Here is a 25329-nt window from a genome sequence, read left to right as displayed (position 1 = left end):
TAACATCTCTTGGTGGAGGTGCTGGGTACGAGCCGCCATGCCGCTGACCCGACGAGCCGACGAGCCGACGAGCGGATCCGTCGAGATAGCTACCGACGCGCCTGCCACGCCAACTGTCGTCCTAGCCCACCCTCGAGACCCGGGCACATTCTGCGGTACCGATGGCGTGGACGTCGAAGACTGGCTCTCGCTGTACGAGCGTGTGAGCCCACACAACCGGTGGGACCCCACGATGAAGTTGGCCAACGTCATTTTCTACTTGACGGGCACTGCAAGGGTCTGGTTCGAGACACACGAAGAAGAACTGACCAGTAGGGACCTGTGCAAGCAGAAGCTTACCGAATTGTTCGGTAAGCCATTCGGACGTCACCTGGCTGCGAAGAAGGAGCTTGCATGCCGCGCACAATCCTCAACAGAGTCATATGTGTCTTATATTCAGGACATTTTAGCCCTCTGCATGAAAGTTGATTCCGCCATGTCAGAGAGTGACAAAGTAGGTCACGTTCTCAAAGGAATTGCAGACGACGCCTTCAACTTGCTGGTACTGTGGAACGGTTGACGCCATCTTAAAAGAATGCCGCCGCTTTGAACAAGCGAAAAGCCGCCGTATTTCCCCTCAGTTCACGCGGTTGCCGAACACGGCGGCAACGTCGTCCTGCGTAGACTCATCCCAACCGTGCTCCCTGCCAACATCCGACAGCCTGACACGACTTGTACGCCGAGAACTAGAGGCAGTGTCTCCCACAATTTCCCAATTATCGGTACCGGACAGCGCCCCTGCAGTATCCCTTATACAGGCTGTTGTCCGACAAGAATTCGCTAATCTCGGGATCCGACCTGTATGCTCCATTAGTTGCCCAGATGCTCGCAATGTGTCTCCCGTGCTCGGTGCCCGACATCCGTACCACACTCGCCGCAGCAGCCGCAACCCGGATGAGTGGAGAACACCTGACGACAGGCCCATCTGTTTTAACTGCTCCCGAGTTGGTCACATCTCTCGACACTGCCGAAGCCATCCGTCATCGACCTACCGCCGCTATCCTGATTCTTTCTATCCCCGCCGGTCGTCGTCGCCCCATGAACCACAGCTCGCAAGCTCCGACGCTCAGGCCCCTCCAACTAACCGCTCGTCGTCTCCTTACCGTCGTCGATCTCCGTCGCCCCAAACTCGACGCCCATCATCTCCTGGCCCGTATGCTCGATCCCGTTCGGAAAACTGATGGCTGCAGCGTCTGGTGGTGATGCTGCTCCGACGACCGACCTTGGAAATCCTCCTCTGACTCTACAAGCCCGACGGAATATACTTAGCGTAGACGTGGACGGGATCCCTGTTACCGCTCTCATCGACACGGGAGCGCACGTCTCCGTTATGAATGCCTCTCTACGCCGTCGCCTAAGGAAAGTGCTCACTCCTGCCCACTCCGCTGTTGTTCGTCTCGCCGATGGCGGTACTTCCGCTGTCGTTGGAATGTGCACAGCCCGTGTGTCAATCGCCGGCCGCCATACTTCGGTTCTCTTCACTGTCCTCGAACACTGCCCTCATGACCTCATCCTTGGCCTTGACTTTCTTTCCGAACATTCTGCCCTCATTGATTGCGCCACAAGTGTCGTTCAGCTCGCCCTACCTTTTAACGAGGAGCCACCGGCTCCAGTTGTCCATCGCCTATGTACCGTGGATTTTCTCCGCCTGAACCCCGAAGCCGTCACTTACGTATCATTCTCTTCCGTCCCACCAGTTCCCGATGGCCAATACATGTTCCTGCTTCTCGGGATTCTCGGATGGACCTTCCCTTCTCCGTGGAGGAACTTGATTCTGCGCTGGCTTGTTGCAGACGATCATCATCGCCGGGACCCGACGGTGTGCCATACACTGCACTTGCAAACCTTGGACAAGAAGCTAGGCGTGTCCTTCTGGAGCATTACAACAAATCTTGGAATGAGGGCACAGTCCCAGACGATTGGAAGTCCAGTCGTCTAGTTCCGCTCCTGAAACCAGGGAAATCGCCTCTTGACCTGACATCATACCGTCCAATTGCGCTGGCTAGTTGTGTTGGCAAAGTACTGGAAAGGATGGTACTTACACGCATTGAGTGGTACCTGGAGCGCTACCGCATATATCCGGATATAATGTCCGGGTTTCGACGTGGACGCTCTTCAATCGACAGCGTGGTCGACCTAGTGTCATCCGTCCAGCGCCAAAAACATTTGAAGCGCTTGACCGCGGCGTTGTTCCTGGATGTAAAGGGCGCATACGACAATGTAACCCACCAGGCTATTTTGGACGCTCTGGAAACTGCCGAGCTTGGTGGCCGCGTATTCTGCTGGATACGTAGTTATTTATCCAACAGATCTCTCTTTGTGCAGACAGAGGAAGGCCCAACATCTTCTCATTTCACTTCCCGTGGAGTCCCGCAGGGTGGAGTGCTCAGCCCAACGCTGTTCAACCTTACACTTGTCGGGCTTGTCGATATACTACCACAGTCGGCGCAACTCTCAATATATGCGGATGACATCTGTATCTGGGCATCTGGAGTTACGCGCCCACAAGTTCGAGCGAGACTTCAAAAGGCGTCAAGTATTCTTGCTGCCTACCTTCGCCAGCAAGGCCTACAGATTTCAACCGAAAAGTGCTCGCTGGTTGCCTTTACACGAAAGAACATGTCTCCTTATACCGTATGCATAAACGGCACAGCAATACCCTACGTAAAGAGCCATCGGTTTCTGGGAGTAATCATCGACCGAAATCTATCATGGACCCCTCATATCTCATACATGAAAAAGAGACTGACAGCGATTTCTCACGTTCTCGCCTTTCTTGGGGGAAAGTCGTGGGGAGCGTCGGTGCGGTCGATGATGCAGCTCTACAACGCCTTATTCATGGGATTTCTTCGCTACAGCCTGCCTGTACTTGGAAATATTCGAAAAACAAACATACGAAGTCTGCAGAGCGCTCAAGCTCAAGCTCTCCGGACTTGCCTAGGATTGCCAAAATGTGCCTCTACGGCCGCATCTGTACTTATCGCCCAGGAGCATCCAATCCCTACCTACTTAACAGTTGACGCACTGAGGGCACATTTCCGGCACATTTCCCGGGTTCCCTCTCACCATCTTGCCAGTCTTCCTATTACCAGGCCGCGCACATCGTTTACAGACGTCATTGACGCACATCCCGCCATTCTGCCGTCCCAGTTTACACCTGCCTCTAGACCGTCCTCGCCACTTTGGAGCTTGCATAATCCCCGTGTGCTTCTTTCGATACATGGCATCAGGAAAAAGATGGACTTATCGCCGACAGAACTACAACAAGTCACCCTTGAATATTTACATGAGCACCATGCAAACCGGGTGCACGTTTACACCGACGGCTCAGTGAACCCTATATCTTCTTCTGGCTCCGTCGTCATACCCGCAAGCACTACAGAAATTAGAGTTAGGACAGGTCACCGCACTTCTTCGACGGGTGCAGAACTCACCGCTCTTCGTGTCGCCATTGAATGCATCAGTCAGCAGCGCCCTCAGCGGTGGTCTATTTTCACCGATTCGAAAGCTGCCCTCCAAGCCTTACAAGCTGCTCTTCGCCGTGGAGCCCATGAACAACTGGTCGCAGAAATTCGACAGCTACATCACTCTGCCATCAACAAAGGGCATGACATTATCTACCAATGGATACCGGGGCACAGCGGCATAGCAGGTAATCACCGCGCGGATGAGGTCGCGCGAACTGCGCACGACGACGGCGATTTTGTATCGATCCCCATTTCGAGATCGGATGCAGCGAGCAGGCTTCGCGCACTTGCGCGGGACATCACGCTTGCCGCGTGGAATTCCGGCCAATTTTGCAATTCCCGTTTACAATCCTTGGACCCAGACCTGAAGCTCCGGCTACCATCAGGCCTACCACGACGAGAAGAAACTTTGCTGTGTCGCCTCTGGCTTGGTGTAGCGTTCACCAATCACTACTCATTCTTAATCGGTATGGCTGATAGTCCTGCATGTTCCATCTGCGGGCAAGACGAGACCATAACCCACATTCTTTGTGACTGCCCTGCCTACACCACCGAAAGGCAGTCTCTCAGCCGTGCGCTGGAGCGCCTAGATACACGCCCTTTCACGGAAATGAAGATTCTCGGCCCCTGGCCGCGGCGGTCGTCGGCGGAGAAGGCCTGCAAGGCACTGCTCCGCTTCTTGAGAACTTCTGGCCTGCACGATAGGCTGTGACTTTAACGAACAGTGACGTTTTATAGTGACTTCAATTTTCTGTTACTCTCCTTTCTCTTTTTTTTTATCCCCTCACCCCCTTCCCCCCGTGTAGGGTAGCAAACCGATTATTATTTCGGTTAACCTCCCTGCCTTTCCTCTTCTATATCCTCCTCCTCCTACTCCAGCCCTTGATGTGCCTCTCACACGGAGTGTTGCCCTTGCACATACAGTGGTCACTATGTTTGCCAATCGAGCGTCCCTTCCGATCCTCAACTTTTCATCGCACGTTCAGCCGCTTCCCCAAGGCATGTCGCTCGCCACGCTGTGCCCTGCTTCCGACTGCGTTGTATCAGCTGTCACCGGCTGTGTACCTCCCTTGCCGAAATGCCCCGAGTCCGATGTCCTACCATCTGACCAATACGCAAAAATGATTGCCCCTGACCTCTTACCAGCACAAACTCACGACCTCAGGTGTCTTCTTTCCTCATTTCACGACATCTTTGACTTCGACAACCGCCCTTTGGCTCGGACCTCTGTGGTTACCCATCGCATTAATACCGGTGACGCCGCTCCTATCCACAGACGTCCGTATAGGGTCTCCAATACAGAACGGAACATCATTCAGCAGGAGGTGGACAAAATGCTTACCAAAGACATTATAGAGCCCTCGTCGAGTCCTTGGGCCTCACCAGTTGTCCTAGTTAAAAAGAAAGACGGGAGCTGGCGCTTTTGCGTTGATTACCGGCACCTTAACCGCATCACGAAAAAGGACGTGTATCCTCTCCCCAGAATTGACGACGCCTTGGACTGCCTTCACGGAGCCAAATTTTTCTCTTCCATCGACCTTCGATCCGGCTATTGGCAAATTGCTGTGGATGACCAAGACCGTGAAAAGACTGCATTCGTCACACCAGACGGCTTATATCAGTTCAAAGTTATGCCGTTCGGTCTCTGCAATGCGCCAGCTACCTTCGAGAGAATGATGGACTCCTTGCTTCGAGGATTTAAATGGGTTACATGCCTGTGTTACCTAGACGACGTCGTGGTTTTTTCGCCCTCATTTTCCACGCACCTCGAACGACTGACGAGCATTCTTTCTGTTTTCCGTAAAGCCGGGCTGCAGCTCAACTCGTCGAAATGCCAATTCGCTCGTCGCCAACTGACCATCCTTGGACATCTGGTCGATGCCTCGGGTGTCCGCCCGGACCCTGCTAAAGTTCAAGCTGTCAAAGACTTCCCTCTTCCGCAATCGTCCAGGGACGTACGCAGGTTTGTAGGCCTGTGCTCTTATTTCCGACGTTTCATCAAAAATTTTCCTGGCATCGCACGTCCCCTCACCGACCTCCTTAAGAAAGACAGCCCTTTTACCTGGGGCCCTGCCCAAGGAGAGGCCTTTTCTTCCTTAATCCAATTGCTCACTTCCCCTCCTATATTGGCCCATTTCGACCCGTCGGCACCAACTGAAGTTCGCACAGACGCCAGCGGATATGGTATCGGCGCTGTGCTCGCCCAACGTCACCAAGCTCAAGACCGTGTCATTGCGTACGCCAGCCGTCTTCTTTCCACCGCCGAGCGCAATTACTCCATAACAGAGCGCGAGTGCCTCGCCCTTGTTTGGGCGGTCGCTAAATTTCGACCCTACCTGTTTGGCCGCCTTTTCTCAGTTGTGACGGACCACCACGCTCTTTGCTGGCTTTCTTCGCTGAAGGAACCCACAGGCCGGCTTGGTCGTTGGTCATTGCGCCTGCAAGAGTACTCTTACACCGTTGTTTACAAGTCCGGGCGCCTACATCAAGACGCTGACTGCCTGTCTCGTCCCCCTGTGGAGCCGCCAGATCCTGGAGACAATGACCTCGGCCCGTGCTTATTCGCTATCTCTGATCTGCTTAACATCGCGGCCGAGCAACGGCAAGATTCCTCCTTGCGTCCCCTTATTGACCGCCTCACCTGTGCCAACCTCGATCCTTCGCTCCAACTCTTTGTCCTTCAGGATGACATCCTCTACCGCCGCAACCTTCGCCCTGACGGCCCTCCGCTCCTGCTCGTCGTTCCTCAGCGTCTCCGCTCGTCTGTCCTCGCGGAACTACACGACCTGCCCACCGCGGGACACCTCGGTGTCTCCCGCACGTACGATTGGGTCCGACGCCGCTTCTTTTGGCCCGGCCTTTACCGTAGTGTTCGCCGATACGTTGCCAGCTGTGACCTCTGTCAACGAAGGAAGCGGCCCTCCACTTTGCCTGCCGGCCTTCTGCAGCCTATCGACGTACCTCTGGAACCCTTTCATCGTGTCGGACTAGACCTCCTCGGACCTTTTCCTACGTCCAGTTCCGGCAACCGTTGGATCGCCGTCGCGACTGACTACGCCACTCGGTACGCTATCACACGTGCCTTACCAACCAGTTGCGCCACCGATGTCGCCGATTTCCTGTTGCAAAATGTCATCCTTCATCACGGTGCCCCACGCCAATTGCTGACGGACCGCGGCCGCTACTTTTTGTCCCGGGTAGTTGACGACATACTCCGGTCCTGTTCCACGCAGCATAAACTCACTACAGCGTACCATCCTCAAACGAACGGGCTTACCGAGCGCCTGAATAGGACCCTCACTGACATGCTATCCATGTACGTCGCACCCGACCACCGTGATTGGGACATTGCCTTGCCCTATGTAACATTTGCTTACAATTCATCGCGGCATGACGGCATGGCCGGCATCCTGCGTAGCCACTGGATACACTCCTGCCTCTTTCTTCGGCCTCGACCACGGAGTACGCACGTGACGCCATCGCTCAAGCAACCTCGGCCCGCGAAATCGCCCGCGACCGTCTCACCGCCTCCCAGGCCTACCAGAAATCAGTTTACGACCGCCGACATCGCCCAGTCCACTACACCCCAGGATCACTCGTCTTCGTTTGGTATCCCTCTCGCCGTGTCGGCCTTTCAGAAAAACTCCTACATCAGTATAAGGGCCCTTATCGCGTGCTCCGTCAGGTGACCGACGTGACTTATGAGATTGCCCCCCTCGACCCTCCGTCGTCATCCACCCCCCCTACCACTGACGTTGTTCACGTGGTTCGCCTCAAGCCATACCGTGCACCTGCTCCGTCTTCCACTCAGCATCGGGACGATGCTTTCGCCGCCGGGAGTTGTGTCAGTGGACAACGAAGAAGACAGTGCTGTGCTCGTGCAATGAGCGCGAAGAGGACGAAGTGTGATCTGTGCGCCGTTGGCCGGCAGTGGTTCGATTGAGCTGCTGTGAGCTGCTGTCAGCATCCCTCAGTGACTACTTCTTGTGTGCCTACATTTACGTAACAATAGCAAAGACGTTAATAGAAAAACAAATTTCTAGATTGCTATCGTGTGGTCTGCGGATATGTTCATTGTTATAGTAAAATTTTCCATTATTGAAAACATTTACTTCACATAAGATTTCCCGCTCTAAAATGCTTTTGTCCAGATTTGTTGGGCATGGCAGGTGCGGTCGTACAATTTGGGGCCCGCTTTATTGTTGCTGGTAGGTATTAAAAAACAAGTTTGTGTATCCATGATTTAACCTGCACTTTGAAAACGGCATTCCTCATAGAAACACTGCTAGCGATGTAAAGATTCCCGTCATCACAGTTTTATTGCGATTTCCTTGACTTCAGTTGCTGCGGTAAGCTCTTCTTGATTACCAGCAGGTTAAATGCAGTGCTAATGTACTTCATTCACATGTGGAGTTTTCTCTTCGGAGTGGCAAACACATATGGTCGTCTGCACTCTGTTCTCCCTGCAGATCCTACCCTCAGGTTTTACCGCCGGTTTTACCAACCGTATCTTTACCGCGCAATCACGAACTAGAGGCAAACGCCACTTCACGCAGAATTATTACTGAGGTGACTGCTACCCGAAAATGGCGAAGGTTTAAATGCCCATAACGTCCCAAAACTTTATGCGACGGAGAGTACGTGTAAGAATAAGAATGGTTGGGCGTGTTCGACCACAGGCATCGCTGGACAGTAAAACCTTAGTTGATTGGAGGCTCAACCCGTTCAAGCAGACTACATCGAACACGATTAAACATATTGTTACGTGACGGCAAGCCGATGCATACAGTAATACATGACATATGGTTGTACCATAATTTAATGGCTGACAGTGTGGCACGAGCGCTCCCGCCATCGCCACTGCCCACTTTGTCGTCTTCCAGTCCGTCACACAACCCGAAGTCACCAAGCGAAAGTTCCGATCGCGCGAACTAGAAGAATGGCACTGACGATGAAATGCAATACGTGACGATGGGCATGGCGGAAGGGATGAACAGAGAAGAGAAAAAGATGAAGGGCTCGCCGCCACAATAGATGAGAAGATGATTGGATGAGCCCTGGCCCACGAAGCGTTCGAGCCACAGGTTACCTGGAACCACCGACGATTGAGGTCCATGAACGCACCAAATGACATGAGCAGGGGCTTGTGCTCATATGCTCCGGATCGGTAGGGTCGTAGGGACTGTCCATTGCGGCATCATCGCTTCGTTGTCTCTTCTGGTTTTGGCGGGGGTCGGGGCTGGAGCGAACGGCGAGGTCGGTTATATTAAGGAGTGCTGGGGCAAGGCCAGGCGGTGCAGACCAGGAACACACAGCTGACGACGACAGCAGACACGCGGAAGCTCCAGGACCAGGATGGCAGTTATTCCCCGCACCTCACACTACAGTACGACATGACAGATGGCTATGACATGATTTAATGGTGGACGGTCTGGCATGAGCGCTCCCACCCGCACCAATGATCACTTCGTAGTCTACCACTACGTGAGAATATAGTAATATTCAGAATAGCGCCTTCAGCGTTGGGGCCTACATTTCTGCAGACAATCTTCAAGGAACTCTTCGCGCACCTAAAATAATTTTTGGGGCATTGGGGCACTACGTAGACGTTGACCGACGCAGCGCATTTGGCAACCAGGCTCAGCGCGCTTTACTAGCGAGAAGCTTCAACACAAACAATTGATCAAGATTGATTCCTTCATGTTCTTCGTGTCTGCAACTGTGTGGTCACAAAAATTTATTCTTTTAGAATTGGCATCCTCTGAATGTAACAAAAATGAGCCACTAAATATTTTAATCGTTTAATTTTCGTCTGTACTATATATATGCGTCGGTGACATTAGACTTTCGTAATTTGGAGGAACATTTATGCGCGCACAAACGTGCCTGCCTGCCTGAATGCTCTCAATATGGGTGAACCTAATTAGTACACTTGCCCGTCTTATACCCCTCACAGTATTTAAAATTGATATTTTTATGTTGCAGGTCTTCAATATCACTCAAACTCAATCATAAAAGCCACCCTATCGTTAGGAGAACCCTCTTAGCAAACATCGTATCGACAATTGTAGGTATTGGCAAAATGTGCAAGGTTAAGAGGTAATCGAGTCGCAAAAGAGCATGTCGATAAATGTTGGCCGGGTGTCATCACTAATTACAGTTTCATGGGTGTATGAAAGAACTTTAAGGTCCGCCTATCATTTCACACAAAACGTGTCCGCCCTACGTTATCTACAACTGCCTTAACAAAGCCATTTGCAAAGCCCGAATTGAGTCATTCGCTCCACAAACGCAGAGGCGAATTTTAAGGAAGGTCTTCAAAATATCATGTGAAATGATCATGACCTTTCAATCACAAATATACCGCAGTTCTTCCACGATCAAAAACAGTGATTAGCCGATGTAGGGTGACTAGGCAGCCCTCCACCAAGTTTTTTTTTTGGAAAGCGCTTATCTTTGCACCATTGCCTACAAGCTTTACAATAATTGCTTTACTGAACGAATGTGTGAACTACGTCCCCACGTACATTGCCCAACTACGTACAAACAACAGATACACTGCAACGTCTTGAGTTCGCAAGCAAGAAGTGGGAAATCTTTCCGCCCCCCGTGGGGGACTGTTTCTGGAAAATTCATTGTAAAATGTAATAGTTGGCTGTGCGCGCTCTACAGCATTAAGAATGGAGCATTTTGTGTCGCTGACTTAACGTTCCCCCGTCTGACGCCCACACGCTTGCGGATCACGATCACAGATCGCACTATGCAATAACTTTTAATTATATTGAAATTGAAATTTTTATGCACCGTATTTCTTAAATCAAAGCCGAAGGGAATATAGTTGCCATTACGAACCAACTACGCTTATTTATTGAACCGATTCCTTTTTAAACCCAACCTTCCGCTTTACGTAGGCCAAAGTGTCATCCTTTTCTTTAAAGTTCCTTAGCGCGCTTGCACTAGAGCTCCCCCTCGCCGATTTCGCTGTTGTTTGTGCTCTCCCTCTGCGACCTCGAAGAGCTGAGTGAGCGTCAGCCGCCTGGGTGGCAAGTGATCTACCTAGATCACGTCACCCTCTGGTGTGTCGACAACCTGCCCAGCAGCCTGTGAGCAAACTGCTCACCGTGAGAGGTGGCAGTCATTATTCATTCAATGAATGATTGGTCGCGAGACGTAGCTACTATAGGGAAGATAAACATGGGTCTCAGAAGTCCCGCCGATGGCAGCACACCAATCGCAGGCTAGTGACGCCTCGTTTAACCGCTGTACCATTGCGCCAGGAGTTATATAAGGAGACCCAGGGATCTATGAATGTAGAGTAGAAAGTCACCAAAGAAAGGCAGCGGACGCAACGGACCGAGCACACGCTCATTTTCTGCTTGTTTCGCAGGCGCACGTGAACACATACGCCTCATATCAAGTGCAAGCCAGCGGGAAACAAAACAGCTGATACTGACGAACTGGTGCGACTGTGCTGGACGCCGGAGACGCCCCCTACGTCTGACCACGTGACCATCGTCTTCACCCGAGGCTGTGAAAAGGACGACGCAGCGGCTTCGAGAGACACTTGGCAGCGGACGCAACGGACCGAGCACACGCTCATTTTCTGCTTGTTTCGCAGGCGCACGTGAACACATACGCCTCATATCAAGTGCAAGCCAGCGGGAAACAAAACAGCTGATACTGACGAACTGGTGCGACTGTGCTGGACGCCGGAGACGCCCCCTACGTCTGACCACGTGACCATCGTCTTCACCCGAGGCTGTGAAAAGGACGACGCAGCGGCTTCGAGAGACACTTGGCAGCGGACGCAACGGACCGAGCACACGCTCATTTTCTGCTTGTTTCGCAGGTTGGAATTCTCGCAACATTGTTGCATTACTATTTCTAAGTCTTTCCCGTTGCTTCTGCTGCCAGTTGCTATTGCCAGTTGCTATTACCTACGACCAGTGTAAACGTGTTTGTTGTTCACCATGGGAACTGAGATAGCTGATTTCAAGCGTGAAATGCGCAAAGAAATAAGGGAACTGAAGGCTAGTCTAGAGCACATGAACAAAGATGTCGAGGACTTTCGTAGAGACTGTGCTGATCTGAAAAAAGAGAATGCCGCTCTCAAAGTGAAAAATGAGGAGCTGATCAAAGAACTTGAACAACTAAAAAAGATGGCAAATGAAAACTCTGTGCGGATCACCGCACAGGATCAGTACTCGAGGAAAAAAAACCTTGAGATTAAAGGCATTCCTGAGGACGAAAACGAAAATTTGGTTGATGTTCTTGGCAGGCTTGGTGACGCACTTGGCGAATCTATAACGCAAGAAGATGTTGAAATCTGCCACCGGGTGCCTGTGCGAAACACTGCCGCTGACCAGAAAGACGGCGACGACGATACTGTCGAAGAAAGGCCGCAGCAAAACACGAATAGAAACAGCAACATTGTAGTAGCATTCAACAACCGCGCTAAGCGCGATGCCATTCTTCAGAAAGCACGGAGAATTCGGTTCGGTGCAGATGAACTAGGTTTCTCAGAGAAACAGTCTGTCTTTGTTAATGAGCATCTGTGCCCAAAAATGAAAAAGTTGCTTGGGATGACAATTGGCAGGAAACGGGAGGTGGGCTGGCGTTACGCATGGGTAAAGAACGGCAGGGTTTACGCACGGAAAACGGAAACGTCCCGAGTTATCCGAATTGATTGTGAGTCCGACCTGGATAAGATGCGCAGCGCAACCCCCTCTCCCAATGCAACCGCCTCTCCCTGAGTGCCTACGGCCTGCTCTTTTGTACTTGTCTGATTATTTTTGATGGCTGCTCCTAACGATGTTACCTGTCCTTCTGGCAACAGTTATATCAGTGTTCTGCATTGCAACGCCCAAAGTGCGCGAAAGAAAAACGACGAACTGGTTATGTTTCTTGCCGAATTCCGTTTCAAGTTTCAAGTTATTATGGTTACCGAAACGTGGTATTCTTCTACAGCTGATGTTTTGAATCTCCCAGGATACGAGAGTTTTTTTCTGAATAGGTCCCACCGACGTGGTGGCGGTGTACTACAGCTGGTATCAAAACAGTTTGCATGTGCTGTACAGCCAGACTTTTCTGAAATTAATGCTGATTACGAGGTTATAACGACTCAAAGTGAAAATAAGTTGTTTGCTGTCATTTACCGACCACCTAATGGGAACATAAACCGCTTTTTTAAGTTTTTAGAATCGCTCTTGAATTTCACAATTACAAATAAGCTGCAAATCATTATAGGTGGTGACTTTAACATTAATCTGTTGGGTAACACTGCTGCCTCGCGTGAATTTCAAATTTTGCTTACTTCTTTATCTTGTGGCAATGTTATAAAAGAGCCAACACGAATCACCGATCATTCAGAGAGCCTTTTAGATGTATTTGTGACTAATAATATGAGTGACTGTGTTAAGTCGGGCCGAATAATTACGGGACTAAGTGATCACTTTCCTATATACATGATCTACAAATGTAATACATTTCTTAAGAGAAAGATTAGCCACTCCGATTCGTACACTGTCAGAGATATAAGTTCCAGGACCCTAGAGGTGTTTAGGAATGAAATAAGCAGTTTAAACTGGAGTCCGATTTTTGCGTGCAAAACTGCTCAGCAAGCATATGAAATATTTCTCTCATTATTTAAGTCATGCTATCACACATGTTTAGGCTGAAAACTGTAAACAAATCTAAAAAGTTACGCAAGCCTTGGATGACAGATGAGTGCTTTAAAATGATTAAGAGAAAGGAACAACTATACGCAAAGTTCGTGAAGACAAGGAGCTTAGATGACCTCTCAGCTTTCAAAAAATACAGAAATTCTGTCACAACCACTTTGCGTAAAACAAAAAATGCATATTTTGAAAACTTATTTAACAATTCAACTAGTCAGACTGATGTTCTATGGCGCGAACTTAACAAACTATTGAATACTGGCACACGTAACAATCAAGTACTTCAACTAACAGTAAATGCTAAAACACTAGAAGGGAAGGACCTAGCGGACGAGTTTAACAAATACTTTACAAATCTTTCCTCGGGAACACTTATACAAGACAGCGCTGAAATTAAAAAATATTTAGGTGCACCCAATCCTAAATCTGCCTTTTTTGAACCGACTACTGATGAAGAAATTTACTCTACCTTTATGTCCTTAAAGAATAGTAAAGCCCGGGACATTGATGATCTTGAAATTAAACCCGTTAAATACGTCTTAGACCTGCTGACTCCAGCTCTTTGTCACATTTACAATACGTGTTTACATACTGGTACCTTTCCAGATATTATGCAGTGTACAAGAGTAGGAGTGATATATAAATCAGGCGATCAAAATAACTTTTCAAATTATCGACCAATCTCAGTGTTACCCGTTTTTTCCAAAGGTCTAGAAAAAATAATATGCAAGCGAATCACCGGTTTCTGTGATAAGCACAAGCTTTTATCTCCACAGCAATTCGGGTTCCGTCGAGGTATGTCCACTGAATTAGCTTTGTTGACGCAGAAGGAATTAATACTTAGAGGGTTTGAAAATAACAAAATGACCCTAGGTATTCTGATCGATTTCTCGAAAGCATTCGACAGAATTGACCACAAAATTTTATCTACAAAGTTAGAGCATTATGGATTCCGAGGAGTTTCTGGTAACATTCTCAAGTCATATTTAAACCACCGTAAACAATGCGTCGTGATTAACAAAGCTCACTCTTCCCTATTAAATTTCACTTCAGGTGTGCCGCAAGGCAGTATACTCGGACCGGTTTTATTTAATATTTACATAAATGATATAGTAAACACCAGCACACTTGCATCTTACATCATTTATGCAGACGACACAAGCATTTTTTTCCAGTCAGCCAGTATTGAAGAACTCACTGATTTCGCAAATGTTACACTTGAAAAATTCTCTCAATGGACTCAAATAAATAGTTTACAAATTAACGTTGCTAAAACAAGAGCCATATTATTTACTCCTGCACAGAAGGTTATCAGTCGGGATATCGACATAAAACTCGGTTCCGAACAAATTAAAGTCGTTAAAGAAATAAAAACATTGGGTGTGACGTTCAATCAACATCTAAACTGGAATGCCCACGTGGAACGCGTGGCGGGAAACCTGGCAAGAGCTTGTGGCGTACTGTGTAAGTTTAGAACGATGCTTCCGACTAAAATTAAGTTAATCCTTTATAATTCAATTTTCGCTCCCCATATTAACTACTGCAGTCTTGTATGGACAGACACAACTCAATCCAACCTTACCAAATTGATGCTATTACAAAAGAAAGCAATTCGTCATGTAGCAAATGCCTCATATCACGCCCATACAAGAGAACTTTTTGCTTCGTTTAATGTACTCCCCATACACCACATACATAAACTTAACCTCGTTATGAAGTACAAACACAGTATTCAAACTAACAACGAAGCTTTCCTCAACTTATGTAATTTACATCGACCTTTAGAAGTGCCCTACATATTCAGAAACAGAGAACACTGGTCTATACCTTCTTCCCGCACTAATCAGGGTCGGCACATGCTGCAGTACCACATGCCTACATATTTGAATTTCCTACAAAATAAAAATATAGATATACATAACCTTAGCAAATACAAGTGGCAGAAATACCTTATTCTTGAAGACATATGAGTTTAATTATGTTTTTCCGACACAAACTGCTTTTGTACTGCGGGCGCCATTAACCCATTAGTCATATTGGGTCATACACTTAAGGCGGAAAAAGTGCTCCTCCCATTTTAGTGGGCTATTACGATGGCCCCAGCCCACCGATTTTGCCTGCTCGACCTTGAAAACACAGCTTGGACCCCATGCCGAAACCGAAGAGAAAACCGAACAGCTAGTGCAGCTGATACGCAATAGGGGATATTCACAATTCCGCAAGTGCGCTTTCCCGCATAACAATGTTGCCCCTAACAAGATGGCCGACTTCGCTATAAAGGAACTACATAGACTTCAGAACAGGCGCTAAAGGTGTGGATAGAATGCAAGAAACGTATTTTAGAGGAATCAAACAAAAAACCAGTCTTTCTTGCTTTGTTTCAGCTGGAAACGCATGGTCCGCCATCTTGTTGGGGGCAACATTGTTATGCGGGAAAGCGCACTTGCGGAATTTTGAATATCCCCTATAGCTGGGGTCCAGTCCGAACGAGCCGCCAGGCATGCTGGCTACTACGACTTCCGGGTCGTTCGGCGAAATGCCCGTGTAAAGCATTCTGCTTTAACTTCCTCTCTGTCAAGCTTGAATTCGACTCTTAATGTGTTAATACGCGCGAATGAAGTCTTAAAAAAGGTCGGGTGCTTTTCGCGCATTATTATATCCGCGTTAAACTTTTAGTATTTGAATAAGAGGCCAAAAAGAGGTATACAAGTAAGAGAGTTTCGGCGTGCGTCGCCTGTTCGCGCTAGCTTATTATTCTTAATTCACTACCTAATTATTTCGCCTCTTTTTACTCATAGCGTGCGGCTGTCTCTGATATACATTGGACTGAATATTTATTTCTTCTAGCGCCATCAGGAGCTCAATATCTGGACTGTCAGCAACCATAGCCTAGAATCACGTACGATCGCACTGCTGCGCTCTTTACAGCAGAGTGGCTACGTCAGTAAAAAACATATATCACGCATATCTTCGGATGACTTTCGGCACTTTTTCTACATACGCCGCGGTGGCTTAGTGGTTAGAGCTGTCCGCTGCTGAGCTGGACGACCCGGGTCCAGACCCAGCCGCGGTGGTCTGCACATACGCGAAGCGCGAAAGGCGCTGTGTGATTTGCGAAGTCAGCACGTGTTTAAAAATCCCATGTGGTCGAAACTAATCCCGAACCCTTCACTACGGCGTCCATAACAGTCCTTATGTCTCTTCAGGACGTTACACGCCACTGTTTACAACTTTCTGCGCTTTTTTCTGGTCTAGTAAAATCTCTCACGTGCACCTCTGCATCAGAGCTGCACACGAACACGCTTTTTGGCAGAATACGGCACCCTTCCCTCTTTTTCTGTCCGTTCAACGGGCACGTTAGGCAAGTACAAAATGTTTTTTGACGTTGATACTTCTCGCTCTCCCTTCGCATACTGAACCTTTCTTTATTACGAGTACTGATTGCTGCTTTTAACTTCAATAAACTGTGTTATTTATAAGCTATTATAAGAATACGAGCTGAAAATAGCTAGAGAAAGAGGTAGCGAGAGAGACAGAGCGCTTACAGAAATTGCTCTCTCTGTATATTTACTTGATATCATTTCTAACAAACTTTGGTGGCTAAGATTATTGACTGTTGCATTCAACGAAGCTGGAAAACAAGCCCTACACAAGTTTTTTTATTGTAATGGCACTGCGAGACACCCTATGCACCCGCACTATCTTCCATAGTTTTTAGTCTTGATGTCATCGCTATGCCGCTTCTTTGGCTCCTGAAACAGTATGGTCTACAAATGATCATGATTGTGTCGCCACACAGATCCAAAAGCAGGCATATATTTCATTCTATTTTTGCAAAAGCGAAGCAGGAACCTTCATAATTAGCGTACTTAACAACGGTGTCAACATATTAATGTATGTCCGTGCCACAAGTTGTAGCCATAAAGGGTTATTCAGTACGATAATTACCTAGACATTGACATTTCTGTCAGATAATTGTATAACCAATGACTAAAATTTTCTTTCAGCTTTTCATACACACAATGAAGTACCGTAAATTATAGGAATTACCTCGTGCTACCCAAATAACAGCCACCATGGAATCAATGGTCATATTTAGAATAGTACGCATAGGCCACACGAGATCACATTTGGTGATGATTGCTATCTAGGTGTTAGATTTTTTGGGACAGACAAAACTGAGAAAAGGTTGCAAATCACAACGGTATATGGTGTAGCCGTATCTATGACATCCAACTCTGTGGGGAGCAATGTTTTAAAAGGGCTCGTTCTTGAAACTTGTCTGTTATTTTGGTATACTTGGTGGGGGCGTAGAGAGAACATATTGTTACGAAACAGATGACACAAAATGATACGAGGTGGCAATCCAAGGAACTGAACGACATGATGACCGATGAAATATGATATTAATGGCTGCGGGCATAGCGCGAGCGCTCCGTACCGCGCCACAGCCCGTTTCTTCGTCATCTGCTTCGTAGCATTACCCGGGACCAGCGAGTGATTGTCCCCATCGATTACGGGAATTCTGAAGCATGAGCTGGCGGTGAGATTGGTCAGAAAGGATAGAAGAAAGGCTTGCACCACGATGGATGAGGTGGTCTGATGTAGTGTTGCCCCGGAGCTTCAGGGCCAGCGACAGGTCGCCCAGAGCCGAAGGTCATGGTTTATGGACTCGCCCGACAGCTTTCGCGGGGGTGCCATCTTGGTCCTTGTCGTCGTCGGGTCATAACGGGTCTGGTCCTGGTCGCCGTGTCTTATGTGGGGGCTGGGGACGGGACGGGGGAAAAGTGGCTGGTCAGTTCAGGTCAAGTCAAACTGTGGTGAGCCGGACGGAGGAGTCCATGTCCGCTACGCCGACAACCAAGGCGAGCAGAAGGCGGCGGAACTCCAAGGACCAGGATGACGATGTACCCCGCACCTCCACCAAATGATACGAGGTGGCAAGCCGAGGAACAGAACGACATGATGACCGATGAAATACAATTTTAATGGCTGCGGCCCTCCACCAAATGATACGGGGTGGCGAGCCAAGGAACAGAACGACATGGTCACCGATAAAATATGATTTCAATGGCTGCAGGCATAGCGCGAGACCTCCGTCCGGCGCCATAGCTCGCTTCTTCGTCATCTGTTTCATAACAGTATCTTCGAATTTCTATAATCGCACTGCTGTGCCTAAGGCGTAAACGAGGAATAAATATGCGTGTCTACGCGCTTATAAAAAGTAATCGCACTTCATCAGAGCTCTTTTCGCAACATGAACCGTGAGACTATTCACAATATCGCCTCTTCCAGGTGCGCCATGAGCCTCATATCCGCAAGAACGTGTTGCCTTATGCTGCTGCTGCTTATGGTGCATACTCTCGGTGAGTAGACGTATATTTTAGACACAAAGAAGTGTAGTCTATCTAGGCGTCAAGAGTGGGTAAAGGGATGAAATGTATTCCTGAAAAGGAGCAGCGGTTACTAGAAACGGCTCATATATGCTGGTATGAGCACAAGGGTATTAGCCACAGCCCTTGGCTGCTATCAGCTCACCGCCTTCGACAACGTTTCTTTCCTGGATAGGCAGTACGCATGGTTGCCCACGTTATTTGGTGGCTTAAGAAGCCTCCGCCACCAACCTTCTTTTTAACTCCTGAGCTAGCCTCGCCCCTTTTGGTGCTCTACGCACCGCAGCAAGGCTTTTTATCGAAATTAGTGACGCGTTCGACTTCCTCGGCCCCTTTCTCAGCTCAGTGTGTGAATGCATGAAGCTGCCATTGGCGACATGGACGACCCTTTCTACCTTTTAAGTCATCCGGCTCCTTTACATGCCAATGCCGGCCGCGTTACAAGCACCCGTTGTTTCACAGCGCTGCACTAAATAATAAAATATGGCCACAACGACGATTTTTGGCCAACAACTATTTGGCCAACAACGACTTGGCCACGATGGCCACAACAACGAGGGATGTTTTTTTTTCGCTGGCTGTCACTGCAGCGAGAAGTTTAGTAATGTTTCGGAGAAGTTTGCTTTGGTGCTTGACTTGAAATTCGGATTCATGGTCAGCCTGTAGTTTGCCGCACTTTCCGCGCGATGTTGCCTTGAATTTGGTGAGAACTGGAGCTAAAGATATTTTATGCTGAAGAATTACACTCAGTTTCTTTCGTCGGATTTACATTTCTCAGAATTATTGGACCTGTGTTTTCTAAATTTATCAATGCCGTTATAAAGCCGCTTTCAGTCATTATATTGAAGGCGCTGAAATGTTCTCAGAATTTTTCCAGGATTACAGCGAGGCCTCTGTACATGTTCTAAGCGCGTGTGACTTAAATGTCGTCAAGCATGGATGTTCAATGCAAGACTACTAAAATATTCATTCTGAAAAAGGCACGCTGATGTTGAGCGGCACCAGATGTACAAACACATATCGCATTCCAGCAGAAAGGGCTGACATACGATGGACAACTTAATGTGAATGAAAAGCAACCCCGCGCAAAAACTGGAGGTTAAAAATATCTAGATCACGACATGGGTGCCGAGAAAATAAAGAAACCAAAAAATAAGAGGCTCTGCCAACGGGAAAGAAAGGCAATGGATGCAATTGTAACCGTTTTATGTATATATATATATATATATATATGGTTGGTTTATGGGGTTTAAAGACCCAAAGCGACTAAGGCTATGAGAGACGCCGTAGTGGCGGGCTGCGGATATTTCGACCACCCGGGGTTCTTTAACGTGCACCGACATCGCACAGTACACGGGCCTCTAGAATTTATCCTCCAAAGAAATTCCAGCCGCCGGCCGGGATCAAACCCGCGTCTTTCGGGTCAGCAGCCGAGCACCATAACCACTGAGCCGCCGCGGCGGCGTATGTATATATATATATAGTGCCGCTTTCCGTTCCTAGCAGTAAACAAAGGACGTCTCGAAGGATAAAAACTGGGGCTTTATACGTTGCCTCTGATGAAGATAATTATGCTATTTCAGCAACACTTGCACATTGGATATGTAGGGTGTCCCTTAGCATGGCACTCAAAACGACGAAGACGACTGTGACAGTCGAACGATTCACCTCGTAGACACCGAATAACTGCACGTATCTGGCTACACATTGCATTATTAGCTTTACTAGCGGCAAAGGTCTCTAGGTGTAGGTGTGTGCACGGTGTTTGCCGAACGTGGTTGCGATGGCACCTGCAGACTGGCGTACCGCTTAATGATCAGTATATCGTGACACTTAAAGATAGGGCAATGCCTAAAAGAGGACCGCGCTAAGAGGTTCATTTCAGATCTCATTTGCGTCTTGATGCAATTTATCACTGCCGTCCAGAAATTTCTCTACAACGTAGGGCAGAATAGGTTGCTGATAATGTGTATTAATTCGGAAAAGCAAATATTTGGCATTCAATTTAGGGTGGGAGTGAAAAATATTTCAGATTTTATTTTACTTATAAGATGCACCAGATTCTGAATGAGCAGGGTGAACTCTCGACTCCGCGTTCCATCCCAATGCCCTGCTGTGTCTGACTGAAATAACCCTGGTCATTTCCGCTCCATTCTTCCCAACCGAAGAACAAAAGACAAAATCTACCGACATTTCCTCCTGGTCAGCAATTATCCTATGGATCAGATATGCTGAATAAATTTCAACCGAATTCATTTTCGACAGAAATTGTTTTTGCTTGCAGGATCAAGCGCTCGACCAGACACCGAAGTTGATGACAGAGAAGACAAGCGAAGCCCCCAGGCATGTGAAGCACATTTTTTTATTTTTGGAAACTCTTGAGTATTAATTTTTTTCACCCTTAGATCAGGCCTATGTGAGTCTAATTTTGAAGTATGTCCATATATTCAGAGTTCTCGTGGTCGTCATGAGGGCGTACTTTTGGTCCCAATCAAAGGTTGAATGATATTCATACTGCTGTGGCACCACGAGGACAGGGACGGAGACAGAGTGACGTAATACAAGTGCTCACTAACAACTCGCCCAATTCTCAACCCTATTGAACGTTAAATGACACTTGGCAGATATACCCGACAAATTATTCTCAAAAGTAAAAAAGTGACATCCGATTTGCCTAGCTAATAAAATGCTAAGTAGGAGAGCTGGCCTCCTCATTTTGTATGCCTCATGACATGTGCGTTCCCAACTGCTTTTCTTTCGCTCTTCAAGGTCACAACGCGGATTTCGACAGACCCCCGCAGAAATCCGTGTTTGCAGCCAGTAGTGCTAGCGCATTGAAACTCTCCGCCCGTCGCGGTTTCGTAGACAGACAGGCAGACATTTCAGATACGGTGACTCCAATACTAACCATTAAAGCACCCGTCTTATGTGCGATATTAGACCACGTTGAAGATCTCCTGATCGTCTCAATGAAATTGCAGCCCTCCACTCTAGAGTATCATATTACATGCACAGCTGATGTACTACATCACACCCCACCTACCATAACATATCAGAAAAGTCTTAGCTGCGATGACATTTGCCAGCCTAACCCGCTGCTGGCGAAAACATATTCATTTTGGTTGCACGTACATGCATCAGTAGCAGTCGACTGCAACATAATTTGCAGAAATGCAGGTAGAGCTTCCATAGCCTTTATCATTCTCTGTGCAGGGACTAGGGCAACACTCGTAGAAACCGAGGTAATATGAAGTTCGAGGCCGCCATTCGCCACCTTCACCCTTCAGCGAATTGATTATTATGCAATTTGGTCGCTTGCGAAGGTGTAACAAAAAATATTGCGCTTCATGTGGCAGCATTGAAAACGTCCGAAATATGCGCTGCTGATTTATTTTGAAAAATTAATACGTAGACTCCAATCTGCATTGTTGTTACTAGGCTCAGGAAGACGGAGCAGCAGAGCTTTCTACGTTGGCAACCATGGTAAAAGGTAACGTTGGGCATTTTGACCCTTGTTCAGTATAGTTTCCTTCCAGCAAAGTAGTTGGTCATGGCACCGCGACACTCTTGGTCATGGAACGAGCTTCCGGGCCAGTTATGGCAGCTGGGGCTTCTCGCCATACACTACTTTCCACCAAACGACCCCCTTAAGTGTCCTCCTATGACTGCGGTTTGTGCACAACAAAATGCTTTATCCAGGATTAATAACCCAACTGTGTTAAAACTCCCGTTTTACAATCATTGCTGACCCATTAACTTCTGCTAACGTTTTGTTCTGCACCTCTACGAATACGCAGAAAGAAATTTACCAGAAGCGTGCCCAAGGAAGCCTACCTTGCGACGCCTAGTCTCTCGAGTAGGAATATTTATTGGTACTAAATTCTTAGTTCTTTCAGTTCTCTACCGTATGTCTTCATTCCACTGTGCAGGCTATATTTATCAAGGGGGATGCATTTAAATCCGGACAGATTGAAGGCGCGCCCGCTAGTCATGACAATAGTTGGCTAAATTATGGCTCAGTAAACCAACACGTTATGGTTGTCCCAGAAATAACGGCATACTAGCGCAGAACGTGTTACCAACGGACAAAGATGGGAAGGGGGGGGGGGGGGGGGGAGGCGTATATGAGGAATATGCGGGGGAATTTCCTCGTTCCTCGTCTAGTGCTCCCGTCTAGGCATTTCGCCCGAAAGCTCTTCTATAGTCAATTACCCACCCCTCTCTTTCTTTTTATTCTTGAATTGGCGGCGGCTCATGCATACTGTAAGAACACCTCTTTAAAGGTTCGTTCTCCTAGCACTCGTATCTAGATATTACTTACAGCAGTTCGCCATCCTTCTGTACAACTTCTTAAATATGTCACTTCCTGATCATCTGGGTCCGAAGTTTAGACCTCCCATTGTTGTTAATGACAGTGCGATGAAAACTTATTTCACACCGCTTCAAACGTAACGACACACAAATCGAATTCGCTACTTCACGTTCGATAAGTGCCTCGAAAATAGCACTCTCCTATTGCATAAAAATAATTGAGGCTAGAACAAACGCTTCAAAAATTTATTGCTCGAACAAAATCCGTGACGTAAACAATTTCACATGCATTAACAATGTTATATCGCGCCTGTACCTTCTTCTTTCTTTTATCATTTTATTCTTAATAAAACTACGTAGCAGGCAGTCTACTCCGTTTAAAAGGACTAGGCTCGTTTATCGACCTGCCTTTCGTAGTATCTTAGATCTCTTGTCCGTTTCTGTAGTTGGCAGGCAAAGTATGCAAGAGTGAATTATGGCGTCAATAGCATTCTGTTCTCTTTCAGTGGCACCTGCCGAAGAAGGAAGGTTCATTACAAAATATATTGGACTCGCAAGACGTGGCATGCGCAAATTGTCACAAGGCGACCGCACTTAAAGTCCCACTGCAAACGGCCTTAGTTAGAGCCGTCATGGCAAGTGAACTTGCACACAATAAAATCAGTTGTTATTTACTGAGCCGGAAATTTCCATGATATTCGTACACAAGCTTTCACGTTGACTACAAAAACAATCGCCAGGTTTACTCGCCTCGCACACTACACGAATAATAGAAAGATGCACGTTATTATAACAAATTTAGGCTTCCTCACAAGGTGGCGTATTACACTGTGTGCGTTCAGTGTAAAACAACATTGCTCTAGATGTAGCACCCACTTCTGCTTTCTCTCTTTTTCTTCCGTCCCGCGGAGCTCCAAAAAGGCCCTGGAATATATGATTAAAGCCTATCTTTACTGCTCGGGCGGGTGGCTTACTCTTTTGCAACTGAAATTGTCCGCCTTTTGTCCAATTTTACTTGTTCTGCAGGAAAGGTTGAGAACAGTTCAATAAATGTAAAAAAGACTAGAGATTGCGCTCACCTGTGAGACCACAAAGTGGCAAAAGAGGACCGTGGCTGCCGGACTCTGCCCGCCTTCCTCATATGTGTTAAGCACTGGGTCACTGATAATGCTTTTTCTGAAGAAGATTTCTGCCAAAGTTTTCAGCAAGAAAAGAAAACTACAGCTGCCTATTCAATAAGTGGTACATACGCGTTGATACTTAGGCCCACCTCGCCCGGGCAAGTAAATAAGCACTCTTCCCGCAGACTGGTTTCAAGGAGCCATTGTCGATGAGCTTCGGAGAGTTCACTTTCATTCGAGCTATCAAGTACGGACTCCTGAAGGAGCAATCAATATGCAGTCGACTTATCGCACACGCATGCCAGGGACCACATGCTTCGATTTCAGTCTGTGGTATTTTCTTGAAGGGAAACACCACTACATGCCTATGAAACCATTCACTGATGACAAATGTGTGCTGTCATCTATCATGCAAACGGGCTTACAAGCTAACAGCTTATAGCCAACCCCACGAGCTACTCGTGCAGGATAATTAACACTAGGACCCTGGGCAAGGAATGAGCATATCTCATCGCGTTTGAGTGCTGAAGCCAGCCATGAGAAATTTACCTATTCAACATACCTCTTCCAGTAATATCTTATCACCCAACAACTACCACATGTGTTATGTTTAAAAAATAGGGCAGAAGGAACAATTGTGTACAGCTGTCGATCAATGTCAGCGTTCGTTCGGCGACTGCTCCATACATGGCAATCTCGAGATCTATCCGGCAGAACCACTATGCCGCAACTGCGAAGATGAGCACATAACCAAAGACCCGAAGTGCCTTGGTAAGCAAATGCTGCCGAAAAATTGGACGGGACACTTAAGCTTCACCGTAAGGGCTTGACGCGGTAGTGCAATAGGATAATTTCTACATATTGCCGCGGAAACAGGGAAGGAGACACCGTTCGCCAGCAGCGTTTCCAGAAGCACCTCTCTGGGCGAGTGCGCCAACCTTCACCTCTTTGTATTCTGATGCTACCTGGGGCCAGCTGGTGGCATTATTCCCCCTCCCGAAAGAAAGACAAAAACGGAAAATCATTACAACGCCACGAGAAAACTGAAGGGAGTAGGTGAACAACAATTCAAGGGGAAAGATGACCATTACAACGCCACGAGCTAACTGAAGGGAGTAGGGCAACAATTCAAGGAGAAAAATGACAGCAGGAAGACGGCGCTGTGCGAAAAAACAACAACTGTGGAAGCGCTGTCAGCTAGTGCGTAAAAAAGGGCTTCATACGGAGTACGTGAACTACTTCAGGCTGGAGTCGACGGCGCGCATTCTGCACAGAACCGCCGGGCAGAACTTCATAAGTCACATTCGTGATGCGACGCAAC

At 47.7% G+C, this 25329-nt stretch overlaps 1 protein-coding gene across 1 annotated transcript; it reads left to right on the top strand.

Moving 5' to 3' along the window:
- Positions 1-18485: 18485 nt before the first annotated feature.
- Positions 18486-23485, top strand: LOC149362766 (uncharacterized). The gene is made up of 4 exons (XM_089568377.1): positions 18486-18549; positions 20861-20919; positions 22015-22066; positions 23394-23485. Exons 1-4 carry the CDS (start codon positions 18486-18488, stop codon positions 23483-23485), a joined length of 267 nt encoding a protein of 88 aa, XP_089424503.1.
- The last annotated feature ends 1844 nt before the right edge of the window (positions 23486-25329 follow it).

This window comes from Amblyomma mixtum, chromosome 2 (assembly GCF_055824585.1).
Source record: "Amblyomma mixtum isolate Tamu chromosome 2, ASM5582458v1, whole genome shotgun sequence".
In the NCBI taxonomy this organism is placed as follows: Eukaryota; Metazoa; Arthropoda; class Arachnida; order Ixodida; family Ixodidae; genus Amblyomma; species Amblyomma mixtum.
This window is presented reverse-complemented; position numbering and strand designations above follow the sequence as displayed.

Excerpts from the sequence above, each read along its gene's own strand:
- LOC149362766 (XM_089568377.1), top strand. The coding sequence starts at position 18,486 with ATGAGCCTCATATCCGCAAGAACGTGTTGCCTTATGCTGCTGCTGCTT. Across the intron at positions 18,550-20,860 it reads GCTTATGGTGCATACTCTCG|GATCAAGCGCTCGACCAGAC; the intron begins GTGAGTAGACGT and ends TTTTGCTTGCAG. Across the intron at positions 22,067-23,393 it reads GTTGGCAACCATGGTAAAAG|TGGCACCTGCCGAAGAAGGA; the intron begins GTAACGTTGGGC and ends GTTCTCTTTCAG.